This window comes from Echinops telfairi, unplaced genomic scaffold (assembly GCF_000313985.2).
Source record: "Echinops telfairi isolate 266 unplaced genomic scaffold, ASM31398v2 ScPeMD7_7469;HRSCAF=8507_1, whole genome shotgun sequence".
Classification (NCBI taxonomy): Eukaryota; Metazoa; Chordata; class Mammalia; order Afrosoricida; family Tenrecidae; genus Echinops; species Echinops telfairi.
Genome location: NW_022111373.1, coordinates 5,491,173 through 5,511,514, shown reverse-complemented (window position 1 = coordinate 5,511,514; position 20,342 = coordinate 5,491,173). Strand labels below are relative to the sequence as shown.

At 36.9% G+C, this 20,342-nt stretch overlaps 1 protein-coding gene across 2 annotated transcripts in view; it reads left to right on the top strand.

Moving 5' to 3' along the window:
• SEC24A (SEC24 homolog A, COPII coat complex component) overlaps positions 1 to 20,342 on the top strand; it is a 102,184-nt gene that overhangs the window by 54,823 nt on the left and 27,019 nt on the right. For both annotated transcript variants that reach the window (XM_045285075.1, XM_004696619.2), the window contains 7 exons: positions 3,502 to 3,611; positions 5,178 to 5,290; positions 6,980 to 7,098; positions 10,843 to 10,898; positions 12,702 to 12,908; positions 14,253 to 14,373; positions 14,661 to 14,819. In XM_045285075.1, coding sequence (XP_045141010.1) covers positions 3,502 to 3,611; positions 5,178 to 5,290; positions 6,980 to 7,098; positions 10,843 to 10,898; positions 12,702 to 12,908; positions 14,253 to 14,373; positions 14,661 to 14,819 — 885 coding nt within the window. The remainder of the gene's footprint in view (positions 1 to 3,501; positions 3,612 to 5,177; positions 5,291 to 6,979; positions 7,099 to 10,842; positions 10,899 to 12,701; positions 12,909 to 14,252; positions 14,374 to 14,660; positions 14,820 to 20,342) is intronic.

The window sequence follows — 20,342 nt, the reverse complement described above, 5'->3', positions numbered from 1 at the left end:
TGCTTTCTACTTGAGCCCTTGGTATCAGCTTCTCATTTTTGCCCTCCCTCCCCACCCCTTCCCTCATGAACCCTTGATAATTTATAAATTATTATTATTTTATCATGTCTTACACTGTCCAACATCTCCCTTCACCGCTTTTTTTTTGTCCGTCCCCCAAGGAAGAGGTTGTATGTAGATCCTTGTGATCGGTTCCCCCTTTCTATCCCACCTTCTCTCTACCCTCCTGATATCGCTGCTCTCACCCCTGGTCCTAAGGGGTTCATCTGTCCTGGATTCCCTGTGTTTCCAGCTCTGATCTGTACAGTATAAATGCTCTGGCCTAGCCGGATTTGTAAGGTAGAATTGGGATCATGATAGTGGTAGAAGGAAGCATCAAAGAGCTAGAGGAAAGTTGTGTGTTTCATTGTTGCTACACTGCAACCTGACTGACTCGTCTCCTCCCCACAATCCTTCTGTAAGAGGATATCCAATTGCCTACAGATGGGCTCTGGGTCTCCACTCCACACTGCCCCTCATTCACAACGATATAATTTTTTGTTCTTTGATACATGATACCTGATCCCATCGACACCTTGTGATCACACAGGCTGATGTGCTTCTTCCACGTGGGCTTTGGTGCTTCTCAGCTAGATGGCCACATGTTTATCTTCAAGCCTTTAAGACCCCAGATGCTATATCGTTTGATAGTCAGGTACCATCAGCTTTCTTCACCACATTTACTTATGCATCACTGTGCCTTCAGTGATCGTGTCGGGAAGGTGAGCATCATGGAATGCCAGTTTAATGGAACAAAGTGTTCCTGCATTGAGGGAGTACTTGAGTGGAGGCCAACTGTTTATCTGCTACCTTAATACAAGACCTATAAATATATGCACTTAGATTTATTTTCCCATCGTCATATATAAATATATTTACATATGTACATGCCTGTATTTAGACCTCGATAAGTGCCCTTTGCCTCCTAGTTCTTTCCTCTATTTCCTTTTACTTACCTCTTGTCCCACTATCATGCTCAGTTCATTTGGGTTTCGCTAATTCCTCTCGGTTACATTGTCCTTGATCAAACCTTACCAGGCCTCCCACACGCTCCTCGCCATCTATTTTGTATCACTTGTTCCCTTGTCCCTAAGGTTGTTAACACCCACTTCCTTTTCCCCCGCCTCCTCCTCTCCCTTGTCCCCCCCAGAACCATCGGTCCATTGTTTTCTCCTCCAGATTGTCCTGCAGAGATAATAATATGCACACAAAAAAGACAAAGCAAAACAAAGCAACAAAAGAAAACAAAACAATAACAAAAATAATAAAACACCAATGACCATAAAAAGGGAAAAGTCATTAAATAGTTCAAGGACTGTTTGTTGACCTTTAGGAGTGTTTTCTGGTCAATTTTGATGGGGTGCCACACTCTTGTTCCAAAGTCTATTTTCGGAATTCCCTCTGGACTACCTTGCTCTGCCCCTTACTGTTCTGTCACACCCTTAGTCCTTTGCCTCGGTGTGGTGGGGTCAGATTGGGCGCAGTTCCCACACTGTGTCTCCAGTGTTGTCCCCTGTAGTGCTATGTGTCAGTGAGGGATGTCGAGTCTTTTAGTGGGGCCGGCCATATGGTCCTCTCTGTGCTTTGCTGCTCTGCGCAGGGATACCGTCCTCAAGGCTTGGTGGGCCAGGATGAGCTCCACTCTCTCTTCCCTCTCCCTTCATTTTCTCCCATGTGCTCTGATCAGACATGTCCTTCCCCCTGAGCTGCAGCTTCAGTGCTGTCCACATCTTTCTTTGTTTTAATATGTTTGGTGGCCATTTGAATGCCCTCTTTGGTCCAACCAAGTCTTTTGCCTATTTTATGATTGGGCTATTTGTCTTTTAATTATGAAGTTGTTAAAGTTTTATATACATTCTGATTATGAGAGATTCTTGTTAGATATATGGTTTCTGAAGATATTATTCCAGTCAGTACTTTGTATTTTGGGGGTAAGTCTTATGATAAACCAGTTTTTCATTTTTATGATGCCCATTTATTTTCTATTTTGCTATTTGTACTTTTGTTATTACATTGGTGAACTCATTGTTGAAATATAGGCCTAATGATAACATGTCTCTGCTTATTCTAAGATTTTGTTTAGCTTATACATTTAGGTTCTTAATCCATTTTAAATTTGTGTATACTGTATGTGTGCTTTCAGAAAAGAAGTACCGTATATACTCATGTATAAGCCAAGTTTTTCAACACATTTTTTATGCAGTTTTTGTGGTAAAATTAGGTGCCTCAGCTGATATTCGGGTCAGCTTATACTCGAGCATATACAGTAATTGTGGATAAGAAAGGAACTCTTAACTCTATAATAATTCAGAACATGTTTTTATAATGTGTAGTTCAACTGTAAAATCATGAGCTTCAAAGTGTAGAATGAAATTGTAATTAAGATTGAAGTCATATTTAGCTTTATGAACTTTAATGAACTTTAGCTTACCCATTAGAGTCCATAGAGATTTTAATTCCTAAACATCCTAAATTACTGGGAAGATAGATGCAATCATAATTAATTTAGAAAATACTCTTGGAACAATATTATAAGTGGTGTTATAAAACAACTCATGTTCCATAACTCACTTCCGTTGAGCTGATGCTGACTCTTAGGGACCTTATAGGACAGGGTGGAACTGCCCCTGGGGGTTTCTGAGACTGTAACTCTTAGTGGAAGTCGAAAGCCACATCTTTCTCTCAAGGAGCAGCTGGTGGATTCGAACTGTTAATCTTGTGGTTAGCAGCCCAGTGCATAACCCACTACACCACCAGAGTTCCCAAGGCATCTCTGGGGGAGTCCAAATCTTAGCACTTCAGTTATAGTTGAGCAGATTAACTATTTGTGCTACCCAGGAACTATTTGAGTTCAGCCAGAGCCTGACAAATGATGCATCAATTTCCCCTGCACAAAAAAACCCAAACCACTGCCATCAAGTTGATTCTGGCCCATAGTAACCCTATAGGACAGACTGGAGCTGCCTCTTTGGGTAGTCAAGGCTGTAAATCTTCACAGAAATAGAAAGTCTTTCATCATTCGCCCTTGGAGCCGCTGGTGGGTTCACACTGCTGACCTTGCGGTTAGCAGCCTAGCATATAACTCACTCCACCACCACCATTCTTTAAAGAGTTGATATCCTTATACAATTTTGAAATTGAAGACAAATCTTGCATTTAAGAAATAATTTGCATGTAATGTCATCCAAACTATTTTAGAAATGCAGCTTTAGCAAAAAATAAGACAAAGGAATCAAGAAATAGAAAAAGAAAAATTACAGTGATTATAGATATAAAAACAAGATACATTTAGTCCAGCGTTAGTATATGAAAAACTTAAATGAATCTCACAAAACATGTATTTATCTCATAATGTTGAGTCAATATTATTTATAGATTCCTTAATTAAGAAAATAACCAAAGGCAATGTTTATTAAACTTAAACTACTAGTTTTATCTTTATGTGCTGCTAACTTTACACAGTCCCTGAAGAATTTATGTACAACCCTTTGACCCGGGTGTATGGAGAACCTCACAGAAGACCTGAAGTTCAGAATGCTACCATTGAGTTCATGGCTCCTTCAGAGTACATGGTAAGCGTCCATCATTTTAAACAGCATAGCATACTCATTACATTACACTGGGCTTTAAATAAAACATCATATCATTTATTAGGATTTTATGTTTTATAAGGGTATGTTGAAAAAAAAGTTTATGTAAAAGTTCCATTTAAATCTTGCTTGCCTTCTCAGAAATTTGCAATATGTTAGGATTACATTTATTTGTAAGTCACTTCTGACCTTTTTTTGTTACAAATAATGTTATGATTGAATATCTCAGATCTTAACAGTTTTCACTGCTATAAAGATTTACAGCCTCAGAAACCCACGGGGTAAAAAAAAAGAAACAAATAAAAGAAACACACAGAGACAGTCCTCTGTCTTATCGGATCGCTGTGAGTCAGAATCACTCAGTGCAGTGAGCGAGTGCAGCTTGAAAATATACTAATCATTAATGCCGAGTAGTATTTAATTAACTGTGTTTTATAAAGTACTTGTGTAGTTTGATCCTCATAAACTACTTTCTACAGTAAGCTAGAGAAATGCTATTAAGCCTATTTTATTTGCCAAACATCATTTAGTACATGGTAAAGTTTGCATAAAAATTCTGACATTTTGATTTCCTTACTCTTGGACTGTGATATAACAACTTCAAAGGAAAAGGGGAATATGAAGATAAGAGCTAACACCAGCTTTTTTTTTTGAATTAACATGTATATAGAATTAATTTAAAAAACACAAACTTGAAATTTGATTTGTAAGTAGATTCCAAGTCCAGTCAGTTTATCAAGAGTAGAAAGAATGCCCTTTGAAATCAAAACACAAGACAATCAGCCAAAGCTACTGTACTTACTTGTTATGTATTTAAGTTCAATATTTATATTTAGGGTAATTTTTTGATAAATATCGATGTTTATTTGATAAATATTAATATATAAAACTTAGTCCACTTGCTATATAGTTAACACCAGCTTTTAATATCTTAATATATTTTTGTGTAGTTATTTTTCACTGTCTGGCCAATTGAAGCCATTTGACTTACATACTTTTTATGTAATTTTGGTTTTGGATATTTGATGCCTTTTATGAAATTAATAACAAAATGAGGTTTAGAAGTTTAAAATGTAGAATATCACATTTTTTTTGAAATTTGGCTTAAATGTGTTGGTTAAATAATAGACTAAATTGGTTAGTCACTTTCAGAGCTATAATTTCCCGAAGTGGTGAATATAATGCATATACCAAAAGTTTAAAGATGTATGGCCTACCAGATAATTAGTTAAGTAAATGTCCAGAGTGGTCCTACTCAGTTTAAGAAATTGAATATTGCCAATATTCCCAGAAGCTCTTTTGATCACAGTCTCCTTTTCTGTCCTAGAAACAGCAGTCATCGGATTGTATGACACGCACATCCTCACTTTTCTTTCGTAGTTGTGCATATGTACACCATGTAGTGTAGTTATGCTGCTCTCTCTCTTCTTCACCCATGATTGTTTCACCATTTCGTAGTTGAACACGATATCTTAGTTATAAGACAAATGTAAGTGTAAATTCAATCCTGTTAAATGTATTTAACGAGATCCTTTTTATTTTCTTTAGTTACGACCACCTCAACCTCCTGTGTACCTCTTTGTATTTGATGTATCTCATAATGCAATTGAAACTGGATACTTGAATTTGGTTTGCCAGAGTTTGTTAGACAATCTGGATTTGTAAGTGTCTTCATTCAGCTTAAATCTAAAGTGAACAGTGTTGGCAGAGTGAACAAATGGTTTTAAAGTACAATAATGGTTCTGTATTTTTACTCTAAATTTACTTTGTTGTTGTAGAGCCGGGGTCTTCAAACTGCGGCCCACCGAGGACATTGATCCGGCCCGCTGGGTGTTTTTGCCCCGTTTGTGTTTTTACTTTAAAATAAGATATGTGCAGTGTGCATAGGAATTTGTTCATAGTTTTTTTAAAACTATAGTCCGGCCCTCCAGTGGGCCTGAGGTTCCATGAACTGGCCCCCTGTTTAAAAAGTTTGAGGATCCCTGTTGTAGAGAATATACAAAACAAAATGTAAATTTTTAAAAGTACGTTTAAATCATTCATTAAGTCTCTTTCCATTTGAAATATTTGTTTTAACCTTTAAAAATGTTACCTCTTTATTGTGGAGAAATATTCCAACATATTAGCAGAAAGAGAAATGTAAGGACTTTGTACACGTACCTGTACCCCAGCTTCACGTTTTTCTTCATTTTTGGTTCTTGTTTTACCTACTCCTCCATATACACACTCCTTTTGTTCTCTTTAGCATTTGAAAGCAGATCTCAGATAGCATGTCGTTTCACTTGTAAATACTTTAGGGGTGTTTTGTTTTGGTTTTTAATCCCAACTGCAATCCTAGCATCATAACAAAATAGTCAGCACTGTGTTTTTTGGAAATAATGTGCACATTATATGAGTTTGGCAGGGATGGGGCTGGAGCATGCACACACTCCCCTTTTACATTCGTCTCCTATGCTCACTGTGCATGTTCTGTGTGTGTTTGCACTATTTAGTTACATGGGTAAAAATACAGTAAGAGTTTATAATGATCTCATACCCACCTTCATTTTTTTATTCTTCATTTTCTGGAAATTGTCTTTTTAACTGTAACTTGTATACACATTGCATTTGGTTATAGTGTCTCTTAAGGTTCTTAAAATATTTTTAAGTATTTTAAGCCGTCTTTATATACTTAGTGTAATTCATATGGGCTAGTGTGACCTTTCAGTAAATTACAGTTGCATAATATGGAAGATTTTGAAAGGCTTAATCTCATCAGAAAAAGGTTAACCCCCTCACCTTGTTGAAAATGGCAACATTATTATATTTAAGTTTGTGAGTTATATATGGAGGTTGTTTGTTGATAAGTCTAATGATACTCACTCATCCAAGCATGAACCATGAGAATGAAAACCAATGTATCTTTCCTTTTACAAAACAGTAGTTCCACATATTTGACTTGTCTGAAATAGATGCTTTGCTGCTCTTTGAATTTTAATTAAATGCATTAAAACAATATAAGAAGAGGTTTGGACAAGCCTCTTCAAAGAGATGAACAGCCTAAATGTATATTATATTTTAGAGTTGGAATAATAAGTTATCTGTAAATTTTTATACATATAAGTATCTTTTAGGGGTTTTTTGCATACAATTTCTTAAATTATTTACCTTATATCTGGTCTTTCTATTTTGAATAAGGTATGCTTTCAAAATTTTTAAACATTGCGTCTATTGCTTCTGTTTCCATCAGGACAATTTCCACAATGATAACTTAGATATTTACTTGTTACTTACAAATATGTAGTGTATGTATATGTTAATACATACATGTGGGAGATTTTGATAAAAGTCTCTTCTGAATTTATTTTTAGGCTTCCTGGCAACACTAGAACGAAAATTGGCTTCATAACATTTGATAGTACAATCCATTTCTACAGTCTTCAAGAAGGTCTCTCTCAACCGCAGATGCTAATAGTTTCAGATATTGACGGTATGTGTTTATACTTAAAGTTATTGAGCTGCCTTAGTAAATTTTAGCCTTAAATACATATTGTGACTATTTGATAAATTAATGCGTATATTGTGTGAATCTACTTTATCAAGCAAAATCCTCAATATAAAATTGTAAGATCACTAGGAGCTGTAACTGCCCTTTAATCTCTCGCTTTATAGAAAAGGAATCAGGGTCACGGAGGTAGAGTGAATTCTGAACAAGACAACAAAAACAAGTTAGTGTTAGAACTCATTAAGTTGTCTCATTTGCCTCATGCACTAATGAGGAAAGTATTTTGCCGCTTATTCTGGGACGCTTAGTGAGCAAAGGCAGCCAGGTCTCCTGCTAATATGGAGCTCATCTCGTGAAGAGAAAGGCGATGCGGAGTAATCAACACTAAAGTTACATGGAATGGATTACTTTGAAGGAAATGAATAAGATACGAATGGAAATGAAGAGGGATGGCTACTAGATGAACTGGGGGCAGAAAAGGCTTTTGGTTTTATATATAGTATAAAGATACATATTATGAATTAGTGACATAATCGAAGATTATTAAAATTTAAAGATACATATTCAGATTTTTTAAGTTGTAAGACTTTCATGAGCAATAACTGAATACTGAGAGTAAAAGTTACTAATGTTCTATATCTATTGATTGAGTCAGGCTAAGATTACTGACGTTTTAGGATTTCTTAGAAGCCTCTTAGCTATAAGATATTGTTCAGAAAAAAGGATATTGTTCAGATCCTAATATTTTGTGGCTCAAGTCAGTTAATATTTTTTCTCAAGTACATTTGGTTGAGTATCAAGGAATATTCTTAGCTAAACAAAACTGTATTACTTAGTTTATTATTTGGCACTTATTTTCCCTTGACTTAAATAGAGTAGCTGTCTATGAGAGGAAATGCAACAGTATGCTCCAGCACAACAATCATGAGCGTGGAGGAGGCTCAGGCAGTGTTTTGTTCTGTTGTACATAGGTCATTAGGACACAACAACAGAAGAGGAAATGGAAGCATTGCACTTGAATTAACTCTTGTTATTCTCTAAGGCTAGTGAGTATAGTGTTTTATTCACAAAACAACAAATAAAGCCAGAACTAGATATCTATGTTGCAAAAGAATATGTATACCCCTATCGCAAATCATATATAAAACTTATAGATTATAGACCTAAATGTGAAAACTAAAATGATAAAACTTAGAATAAAACTGAGAAATATGTTTTTGTGACCTTGAATTAAGCAGTGGGTAGCTTCTTAGATATGATATCAAAAACAAGCAACTAGATAAATATAGATAAATTGGACTTCATTGACATTCAAAACATTTGTGTTTCAGAGGGCATCATCAAGATAGTGAAAAGATAATCTACAGAATAGCAGTAAATTAGTAAATTCCAATTGTGTCTGATAAGGGATGTCTATCTATAACATAAACAGAATTCCTACAACTTTATAAAGACAACCAAATTTAAAAATAGACAAAAGATTTTAATATACATTCAATAGTCAATAGTTTATATATACAAATAGCTTAAAAACAAACAAATTCACTGCCATAGAGCTAATGCCAACCAAGAGCAACCCTATAGGACAGGGTAGAACTGCCCTTGTGGGTGTCCGAGACTGCAACTCTGTACAAGAGTAGAAAGTCCTGTCTTTCTCCAGAGGAGTGGCTAGTGGTTTCAAACTGCTAACTTTGCAGTTAGCAGCCCAACTCATAACCACTACACCACCAGGGCTGTTCTAAAAAGCTAATAAGCACACAAAAATATACTTCACATCAGACTTCTCAGGAAAGTGGAAAACAAAATAACAAGGAGATACTACCTCACATCAATTAAAATGACTAAAGTAAAAAAGACTAACAATAGCGCATGCTGGCAAGGATGTGGAGAAACGAGAACCCATGTACTGTACTTTGCTAGTGGGTATATAAAATAGTGCAACCACTCTGCAAAACAATTGGCAGTTCCTCAAAAAATTAAACATAAAGTTGCCTGTTGTGCACTATCAAGTCCAACTCACAGTGAATTCCACAGGACAAAGTAGAACGGCCCCACAAGGTTTCCTAAGCTGTAGTTGGCATCGACTTCATGGCAGTGAGTTTGTCTTTTTATTTAATTTTTTGAGAGCTTATCAGTCTTTCATCCTAAGGAGCTGCTGGTATGGTTAGCAGCTGACCTTGTGGTTAGCAGCCAAGTGCTTACCCATTATGCTACCAAAGCCCCTTCCGAGCTGCAGGATGATCAGGAATTCCATTCCTAGATATGTACCCAAGAGAATGAAAAGCATGTGTCCACACAAAATATTTTTACATGAATGTTCATAGCAGCGTAGCTAAAAATTGGAAACAACCCAATTATCTATCAGCTAAACAAAATGTGATGTAAATTTAGTAGAAAATAAGGCAATAAAAATGAATGAGGTATTGATAAATGTTACAACTCAGATAGATCTTTAAATTTTATGCTGTGTGAAAGAAACCAGACACAAAAGAGCACATATCATATGGTTCCATTTATAGGTAATGCCCTAAATAGGCAAATCCACAGAGATAGAAAGTAGATTAGTGGTTGCCAGAAGTTTAGGAATGAGGAGCTAAATTCAAATAGGGAGTGTGACTATTAGTATCTTTGGGATTACTTTGAGAGATGATTTAAAAGTTCTGGAATTTGATAGTGGTAATTGCACAATTCTGAATATGCTAAACATCACAAAATTATATCCTTTAAGGGATGGGGTTTCTGGTATGTGAAGTATATCTTAACAGTGAAACATTTATAATCTCCCATCACCACCCATTTTACCTTCCATGTTTGCATTCCTCTCAGAAGAGGAATTTAATTCCTAGTAAATTTGAATTCTGAGAAATTCATTTGATGTAGTCAGCTAATATACTTTATTATTTACGTAATCTTTTAGTCCTATTAGTTGGTGGAAACTTCTGAGCACGCCCTGCTTTCTGAATGACAGAGCATTTGGTGATCTCTGTTACTTCTGTGAAAAATAAGAGTCATGTGTGTCTTGTTAGTCAACATATTTTTTAAAACCTAGAGTGACTCTCTAGACCAGTGGCTCTCAACCTGTGGGTCGCAACCTCTTGGGAGTTGAACGACCCTTTCACGGGGGTTACCGGCTTCATAACAGTAGCAAAATTACAGTGATGAAGTAGCAACAAGAATAATTTTATGGTTGGGGGTGGTCACAACATGCGGAACTGTATTGAAGGGTCACGGCATTAGGAAGGTTGAGAACCACTGCTCTAGGCCTTCAACAAGATGGATTGATAAGGTGGTGCAGTCGTGTGCTCAAGCTTAGCAACAGTTGTGGGGATGGCATGGAACCAGACAGTGTCTTGTCTTGGGCACATAGGGTCGCTCGGGAACCACTGTGATGGTCCTAACAACAACAACAGAGGGACCTTTATCTGCCTTCCAAGGCTGAGCAAGGTGATAAAGCAGCATTCGAAATTGCCTTTAATGTGAAAACCAGAGCACTTGCATGCACTGAGTGCTTACTGATAAATGCTTTTTTAACTGGGAGGTTTTTACAAGGTAGTAGGCAAGAAGCAATGACTACCTGAATCAGCATTCCTTTGATGGCTCTTAGGACATACACAGACAGTACTCTAAGAGTGAGAGAGGTAGATTTTCTTTATAGGTGGGGGTGGTTACTTTGAAATGTAAACAATTACATTTTGTTTTAAGTAAATACTTATTTGTTTATTCTTTCAGATGTTTTTATACCTATGCCAGAGAACTTACTAGTAAATTTAAATGAAAGTAAAGAGGTAAGGCACATTTTCTTTTTTTTGAAAAATTATTTATTTATTTAACATTTTATTAGGGGCTCATACAACTGTTATCACAATCCATACACACATCAATTGTGTAAAGCGCATTTGTACATCATTTCTCAAAACATTTTCTCTCCACTTAAACCCCCAACATTAGGTCCTCATTTTCCTCCTCCCTCCCCGCTCCCCCCTCCCACATGAGCCCTTGATAGTTTATAAATGGGTATTTTGTCATATCTTGCCCTGTCCGATGTCTCCCTTCACCCACTTTTCGGTTTTCTGTCCCCCAGGGAGGAGGTCACACACAGTTCAATGTAATCGGTTCCCTCTTTCCTACCCATTCTGCCTTTACCCTCCCTGTTTCGCCACTCACACCCCTGGTCCTGTAGGGCTCATCCGCCCTGGATTCCTGTATTTTCAGTTCCTATCTGTACCAGTGTACATCCTCTGGTCTAGCCAGACTTGCAAGATCGAATTCGAGTCATGGTAGTGGGAGCAGGGAGGAAACATTTAGGAACTAGAGGAAAGTTGTATTTCTCATCATTGTTACATCGCACCCTGACTGGCTCATCTCCTCCCCGAGACCCCTCTGCAAGGGGATCTCCAGTGGCCTACTAATGGGCTTTGGATCTCCACTCCGCACTCCCCCCATCATTCACTATGGTAAGATTTTTTGTTCTGATGATACGGTAAGGCACATTTTCTTACCCAACATGTTTAGTTGAAATACTGAAGGAGTATATTTTTTAAATGAACTTTTAAGTAAACTTTGCTTCTTTCTTTGACATTTCTAAGATATGTAACACGTTATATTTGGTCATAGTTAAAAGTAAATTATATTGAGCAGCTCTTGATTTGCCTGTGAGGTGACTTTTTAAGTCTTGGCAGCAAGTTACTTTTAATGAGGTGGAAAATAAGCCTTTCCACAAAGGAGGAAAGCCTAAAGGGAACCAGTCTTGCCAGCCATTCAGGAAGTTGGGAGGGTTGCTGAGATCAAGCATCTGGTCACAACATAGGAGCCCGTGAGCTAGACTGCCTTCAGTGCCCTTCACTTTTCGGATTCACAGTGTGTCATTGGGTCAGTTCAGAAGAGACTCGTACTGCCTGCCGGGAAATTGCCGTGACATAATACAGTGAGAGGTGCACGGAAGGTGTCTGAGGAGGTGTGGTCTACCCTGTCCATGCACCTGTGCCACAGGGGTAACATTGAAACTAGCAAGGCTGTGGTCTCAGCTGTTGGCAATGGTGATTTTGCCATAGTGCAAAGAATTTTTCACCCATAACTGTTTTTATTTGTAATTAAAAACAACTTGAATATAGGTAGTTGGGTTTTTGTTTGTTTTTTTATTTTGTTTTCCTTTTGTAATGATAATGCTAGATGGCAAATTTACTGGATATTTTAGATTTTGCAAGAGGAAAGAATTAAACTCACTTTGAAGATGAAAAGAATTGAGTATGTAGAGGTCATTGAGAAGGTCATCTTCATGGCAGTAAAATAAATATAAACTGGGATGGTTCTTTTGGTACATTTTGAACTTATAGTTTTGCTAGATGATTGCATGTGCAAGGACTATAAGGCCCCAATTTTGATTTGTCTTGCTCGCCGATTTATAATGTTGACTTAAAATGGCTTTCTTGTCATTTGAGAGTCTCATTGCTTATTGTATTGTCTGTAGATTCTCTAACCATCATCATGATTCAATGTCTCTTGTCTATTGTATTAGTTATTGACGTACTGTGGGGGGAAAGTATATTTATAATCTAACTCTCTTGAGTTTTCTTGCTTTGTTTCACAAGCTTGTCCAAGATTTACTGAAAACTTTGCCACAAATGTTTGGGAAGACTCTGGAGACCCAGAGTGCCTTGGGCCCTGCGCTTCAGGCTGCCTTTAAGTTGATGTCCCCAACTGGTGGTCGAATGTCTGTCTTTCAAACACAACTCCCAACTCTTGGAGTGGGAGCCCTGAAACCACGAGAGGAACCCAACCACAGGTCATCTGCTAAGGTTAGACAGCTATCATTGTATAAGTTGTATGCTGATGCTCTGTCCCTTGATCATAGAGTGTGTGTGTGTGTGTGTGTGTGTGTGTGTGTGTTTTCAGTTGGGGGAAGGGAGTGAATATAAGGGAGTTTGTAGGCATTTTCTCTCTCTTACAGTCATTCCCAGCTTATTCCATTATTCTCTCACATGATCCACCTTCTTTCACTCTCAGGTTTTTAAGCAGGCCACTAGCAATCCAACTTGCCTTTGATAGAAAAATCTGGCAGAGTAAGAGAATATGCTGCTTAGGAACAAAGTAGATCCTAGATGACCAGTTTGGAATAGTCATAATTTGGTATATAAGTAGTGACTGTCAAGGATTGCATGTGAGCACTTTGTATGTATAAACTTAGAGTTTGAGACCTTTCCCACAGATTATGGGAGCAAAAGTTGTTTGCTATAATGGTGTCAGGCATAGTGTTGACTGTCTAAATACTACTGCTTAATGGGAGTCTTGGAGGAAGTACAGCCTCGGTGTTCCTTAGAGGCAAGGATGGTAAGAGTTTGTCTCGCATATTTTGGGCATACTATCAGAAGAGACCAATCTCTGGAAAAGGACATCATACTTGGTAAAGTGGAGGGGTAGCCAAAAAATGAAGGCCCTCAACAAGATGGAATGACACAGTGGCGGCAACATGGGATCAAGAAGAACAATCGTGAGGATGGTTCAGGACCAGGTGATGTTTAAGTCTGTTGTACGGTGTCACTGTGAGTTGGAACCAGCGCCACCGCACCTGGCAACACTGGATGTATGGCTTGAATAGTTATGTGATTTCTGCTGCTCTGCATTTTTACATCTATATGAGGGGTCTTTTAAAAGTTTATGGGAAAATCCCATTATCGTTTTATTCCATTTTCCATGAATTTTCCTAAGTGCACATGTCTGTGTGTGTAAAATAATGATGACACCTATCTCAGAGTGCTTGAGGGGATTAAATAGATAGTATGTATGAATTGTTTAGAACAATTTCCAGTATAATAAGCATTTAATAGATTTTAGTTGTAAAAAATGTTTATCTTTACTAATCAGGAAATGAGTACCTATGTTAGTTGCATTTCTTCCTCTTTTTTTCATTTCTTTTAAACAAATTATAGAAACAAATTTAAACCAAACTAACAAACAAAATATAGAAAATTACTAGTAGTAAGGCTTCTTACTTAAGAAAAAATCAGAAAATCTAACAGAGCGAAAGATTTTGTGTAATGCCCAGAGATAATCATTCTTAGCAATGTTGATATATATTTAAAATGTATGACAATTACTGTAATTATTTTTTAAGATTAATCATTGTCATTTGTTATTAATAGGAAATACATCTGACACCATCCACTGACTTTTATAAGAAATTAGCCTTGGACTGTTCTGGTCAGCAGGTAGCTGTTGACTTATTCCTTCTTAGTGGACAGTATTCAGATCTGGCTTCTCTGGGTAAGTTCTCATGATTATTTTTTCTCAAGTGCATATCAAATACTATTTATATGATAGTATTCAAGGTAGAGTACAACTAAAGAATTTTTAATCCCTTGGAAGAGTTCTAAACAATTTAGTCTATTATGAACAGTACAGTCTTTTGTTCTAAATGTTTAGTACAGAGAAATGTCTATACTTCTGTATCTTGGAAAGTTAAAGCAGGATTGATTTAAATGCCTTAGTTACTTTGAGGTAGTGATCGTAGTTTGCTGTATAGTTTATAAGGCTTGTGCATTCTCTTCCAGGTTGTATTTCCCGGTATTCAGCAGGTAGTGTCTGTTACTACCCCTCCTATCATCATCAGCATAACCCAGTCCAAGTACGGAAGTTACAGAAAGAACTGCAGAGATACCTCACTCGCAAGATTGGCTTTGAAGCAGTCATGAGAATTCGGTGCACCAAAGGTAGGGACACAAGCTTTTACTAAGAACAAATGTTTATGATACCCCAAAATATAGTTGTTTTTACATAGTCTTGTAAAATATACTCTTCAAAGTTATGAGGGAACTTTAAAAGGTGTGTGGAAAATGGAGTTAAAAGACAATGGAAAAATCCCCAACCTAAGAGCAATTAATTGTTATGAGGTGACCCTGCCCAATACTTGCCCTCCTGGAGCGATCACTGAAGACATGGGTTCTATAGGAATGTGTGGTGAAGAAATCAGATTGTGCTCAGCCATCTGGTGTCTTAAAGGCTTGTCTTCAAGCAACCATCTAAGTGAACTGTCAGCTAAGTATACACAGAGTGTGATAAGAATTATAAATAATAAAATCTAAGATCAAAGGAGGAAATTGTATTAGAGCTTAAAATCTGAGCACCCAGATTTCAAAAGGCTATGGATGACAGTGAAAGCCAAAAACCCACCAAGTCCCCACCAGCAATGTAAATAATCTTGCCTTCAGAGTGCATTTGAAAGTGGATTACAGATGTTAGGTTAAAATTTAACATGATCATTTGTTTCCCTTTGACTCAGTTTTAATTTGTTCTAGTTGCTATTACCTTCTGCTTTCTCTAGGATTAAGATTTTTTCTGTTTTATTTTGTTGTCCTTGGACATTTTAAATATGATTTTCTTTATATGCAATCCAGAGACTAAAGAGACAGTCACTAGATTAATAATTCCTTGGGGTTATAGCAGGAGAGGTTAGAACATAATGAGGAGCTAATAGTAATGGATACAAGAATGAAGAAAATGTATTAATTAAAATTGTGGTGATGATTGCACTACACTTTAATATATTTAAACCATTGAACTGTATGGTCTGTGAATTTAAAAAATAATTATGAAAAATTTCAACCAACTTTTGAAGTTCTCGATGATAGTTACATAATCTGTTGTCAATTTGAGACTTAAGAGTAAAGGGATGGAGTTTAGCCTGTCATTCAGGTCAGAGCTTGATGACCTCATTTGGGGGCCCTAAGGAAGTAAATAGCTTGCTGGAGGCAGGACACACCCACACTCCCTGCAAGACATTCTTGTTGACAAGCCACATGGAGACAGGCTAATGGCAGCCAGAGCCTCGGAGCTAGGGGAGCTTGTGGAGACCCATGCCAGCACTGAGACGCTTTTACCACAACTATATCTCCGAGACTTTCCACCCACTGGGCTGTGATATTTCCTGCATTCAGTGTCATTGCATCACTGCGTGGGTCTAAAGAGGAATTTATGGACTAGAATCGAAATATGGGGTAATATCGAACTTCTGGACTTGATCTGGACTGGGCTGGGATGTTTTCTCAATAGACAATCTCCCTTCTATATAAGACTCTCTGTAGTACACATATGAGTCTCCCTGGATTTGTGTCTGTAGTCTACCCAAACTAACACTCTCCCATACTTTGCTGACTCTGACAGAATACATAGTTAAGAGAAGAAACAATGTGAACACAAAACAAAATCCTAGGCACTGTTGTGAATATAATAACCAGAGAAAGTTGACCCAGAAGATTGTGGAAATTATCAGATTGTATTACTAATATGACATGCTGAAGATAATTTAAAAATAATCGCAACAGTACTGCCAAAAATTTAAGTGGACTCCGAAGAGAACATGTAGTGACATGTGTCATTGTTGGTGTCAGATGGATCTTGACTGAAAGCAGAGACTATCAGAAAGATGTTTATCTGCCTTTTATTGACGATACAAAGGCATTCAATTGTGTAGAACGTAGCACATTATGGATAACATTGCAAAAACTGAGAATTCCAGAATCATCATTCAGAATCCGTAAACACTGAGATGCGATTGTTTAAAACAAGAAGGTACTATATGACTAAAAATCAAGAATGGTGTGTGCCAGGGCTGTATCCTTTCACAATACTTTTTTGATCTGTATATTAGGTAAATAATCCAGGAAGCTGAACTATGTGACTGAGAAGTCATTATTAAGCTTGGAGACAAGGTCATTAACAGCTTGCGATGTAGAGATAACACGACCTTCTCTCCTGAGAGTGAGGCAGACCTGAAGCACTTACTGGTGATCAAGACTGCAGCCTTCGCAGTGGATTATACCACAACTGAAAATAAAAGTCTTACAGCTGGACTCTTAGATTTCCACCTTTAGATATTATGAATAATGCTGCTATGAGCGTTCACGTATAAGTTTTTGTACAATGTGTTTTAATTTCTTTCAGGTAACTCCGGGTCTGTACCTGAGTTATCTGGTAACTCTATGCTTAACTTTTTGAAGAACTGCTCAACCATTTCCCTGGTGGCTGTACTGTCTTACATCTCCATCAGCAATACATGAGTCTGCTTTGACCTCTCCTTCAATACTTATTTTCTGTCATTTTTTATTAGTCATCCTAGACAATGCAAAGTGGTACTTTGGTGTGGTTTTGATTTACATTTCTCTAATAATTAAAGGTATTGAACATTTTTTCATCTGCTTATTTGCTGTTTGTCTGTCTGTATATTCAAGCCTTTTCCTATTTTAAAATTTAGATTGTCTTTTTATTATTGATTTGTAAATGTTCATTATATGTTTCAGATACAGATCTCCTATCAGATAAGAGTATATAATTTGCAGAATTTTTTAGCCATTCTACTTTTTTCAAATGGTAGCCTTTAAAAGCATAAATGTTTTAAAATTTAGTGATGTCTATTCATATATATATATATAACTTTTTTCTTTTATTGTTTTATAGACAAAATCACTTCATAATCTAAGGCTACAAAGATTTATGCCCTTCTTTTCTCCTAAGAATTTTAGTTTTCTCTCTTACATAAGTTCATGATCCACTTGTTATTATTATTTTTAATCATTAGGGGCTCATACAATTCTTATCACAATCCATATATACATCCATTGTGTCAAGCACATTTGTACATTTGTTGCCCTCATCATTCTCAAACCATTTGCTTTCTCCTTGAGCCCTTGGCATCAGCTCATTTCCCCCTTCCCCACTCTCCTTCCCTCATGAACCCTTGATAATTTATAAATTATTCTTATTTTGTCATATCTTACACTGTCCGACGTCTCCCTTCACCCACTTTTTTGTTGTCCGTACCGCAGGGAGGAGGTTATATATAGATCCTTGTAATTGGTTCCCCTTAAATTAATTTTTGTATTTGGTGTAATTTTTGTTTTTGGCTTAACTTTATTCTGTGGATATTCAATCTCCTAGCATCTTTTTTAGGAAGATTATACTTTCCTTCATTGAATGGTTTTTGCACCATTGACAAAAATTAGTTGATCCATGTTAGCCTGTAGTCTGTTGATATGTACCTCTTCTTGTTCCATTACCATATTGTCTTGTTTACTACTGCTTTGTAGTAATTAAGAAATGGGGAATTGTGTCTCCTCCAATTTTGTTCTTTTTTAAGGTTGTTTTGGCTGTTCTAGGTTCCTTGAATTTCCATATGAATTTAAGGATCATCTTGTTCATTTCTGCAAAAAAGCCAGCTGGGTTTTTTTTGTTTTTTGTTTTTTTTTCTTCTTTAAATTTTTTTTTCCCCAGCTGGGATTTTTATAGGGATTGCATTGAGTCAAAAGATTAATTTGAGAGATACTGCCAAATTACCAATATAAAAATATCTCATTCACAAGCTATTTATTTAGATCTGTATTGACATCAAAAGTATTTTAGAGTTTTCTGAATATAACTTCAACATTTATTAAATCAACTCTTTAGTACAATGGTTCTCAACCTTCCTAATGCTTCAACCCTTTAATACAGTTCCTTTTGTTGTGGTAACCCCAAACCAGAAAATTATTTTCGTTGCTACTTCATAACTGTAATTTTGTTACTGTTATGAATTGGGCGACCCCTGTGAAAGGGTCGTTTGACCCCCAAAGGGGTCGCATCCTACAGGTTGAGAACTGCTGCTAGTGTTTTATTCCTTTTAATATTATTATAAATGTGTTAGTTTCCTATTTTTGCTTATTGATTGTTACTCTGTAGAAATGCAATTGATTTTTATATATTGATATTGTATATTGAAACCTTGCTGAACTTATATATTACCTCTAGTCATTTTTTAATGTTTATTCCTTATAGGACACATTTGAGATGTCCCATTCTTTGAAAATTGACTGACCTTTTAAGATTTTCTACTTAGCAAAATAGAAGCTATTTAATATACCCCAGTGGTGTAGTGGTCATACATTGGGCTGCGAACACAGCAAGTTCAACAGTTTGAAACCACCAGCCATTGTACAGGAGAAAGACAAGGCTTTCCAGCTCCCACATCTCAGAAACCCACACGGCCGTACTGCCCTGTCATTGTAGAGTTGCTCTGAGTCAGCATTACCTTGATGACAGTGATTTTTGTTTCTTTGTTCAACTGTGCATCAGTCTTCCTTGGGAGAAGTATACTCAGAATGCTCCTTGGAAGGGAGGATAGTAAGACTTTGTCTTATAGCCTTTGTACATGTTACATATTAAAAATATGGTTTTTATGCAAATACATCATGTTACATATTTTCTATGGAGAATGCTCCTTAGAAGGGAGGATAGTCAAACTTTGTCTTATAGCCTTTGGACATATTACATGTTAAAAATATAGCACATATGCAAATGTATCATGTTAGATATTTTCTATGGAGATACACATAAGTATATAAATATGTAGAAAAGTGCAATATACACCAAAGAGATTACAGTAAGAATGCTGGAACATAGGGAATGAGAGGGTGCCCTTACTTTTACTCATATTAATTTGGTACTTGTATAAGTCTATACATTAATTTTTAGGTTTAAGATTTTTATAGTCTAACATTCATTTAGAATTTTCAAAATTCTCAAATTATCTTTTTAAGTTTTTAAAATATCCATGTTCCCACCTTCATTGAAAAAGATATCTTTTGAGAGGTCTGAGGGGCCAGCTCCAATCCCAACTACGTGGACACCTGCCCCTTCCACCAGAAGAATTTACTTCAGAGAACAGCACTGAAGCTACAGTTCAGGGAGAGGGACATGTCTGATCAGAGCACACAGGAGCAAATGAAGGGGGAGGAAGAGAGAGTGGAGCACATCCTTGACCCACCAAGCCTGGAGGATGATATCCCTGCTCCGAACAGCCAATGCACAGAGTGGACCATATGGCTGATCCCACTACGAGACACGACTTCCCTCACTGACCCACAGTCCTACAGGGGACAACGCTGGAGACACAGTGTGGGAATCGCGCCCAGTCTGACCCCACCACACCGAGGGAAAACACTAAGGGCATACAACAGAGCAGCAAGGGGAGCAGAACAAGGAAGTCCCAAGGAAATACCAAAAATAGATTTTGGAGCCAGGGCTTGGCGCCCCATCAGATTCGACCAGAAAACACTCCTAAAGGCCAACAAACAGACCTTGAACAAGGAAAAAAGAAAAAGATGTCTATTATCCTTCACTGTCACTATATAATTTTTTAAAATAATAATTAACAAATGATAATAAATACTTAAACCTCTAATCCATAGATTGCAAATACACCA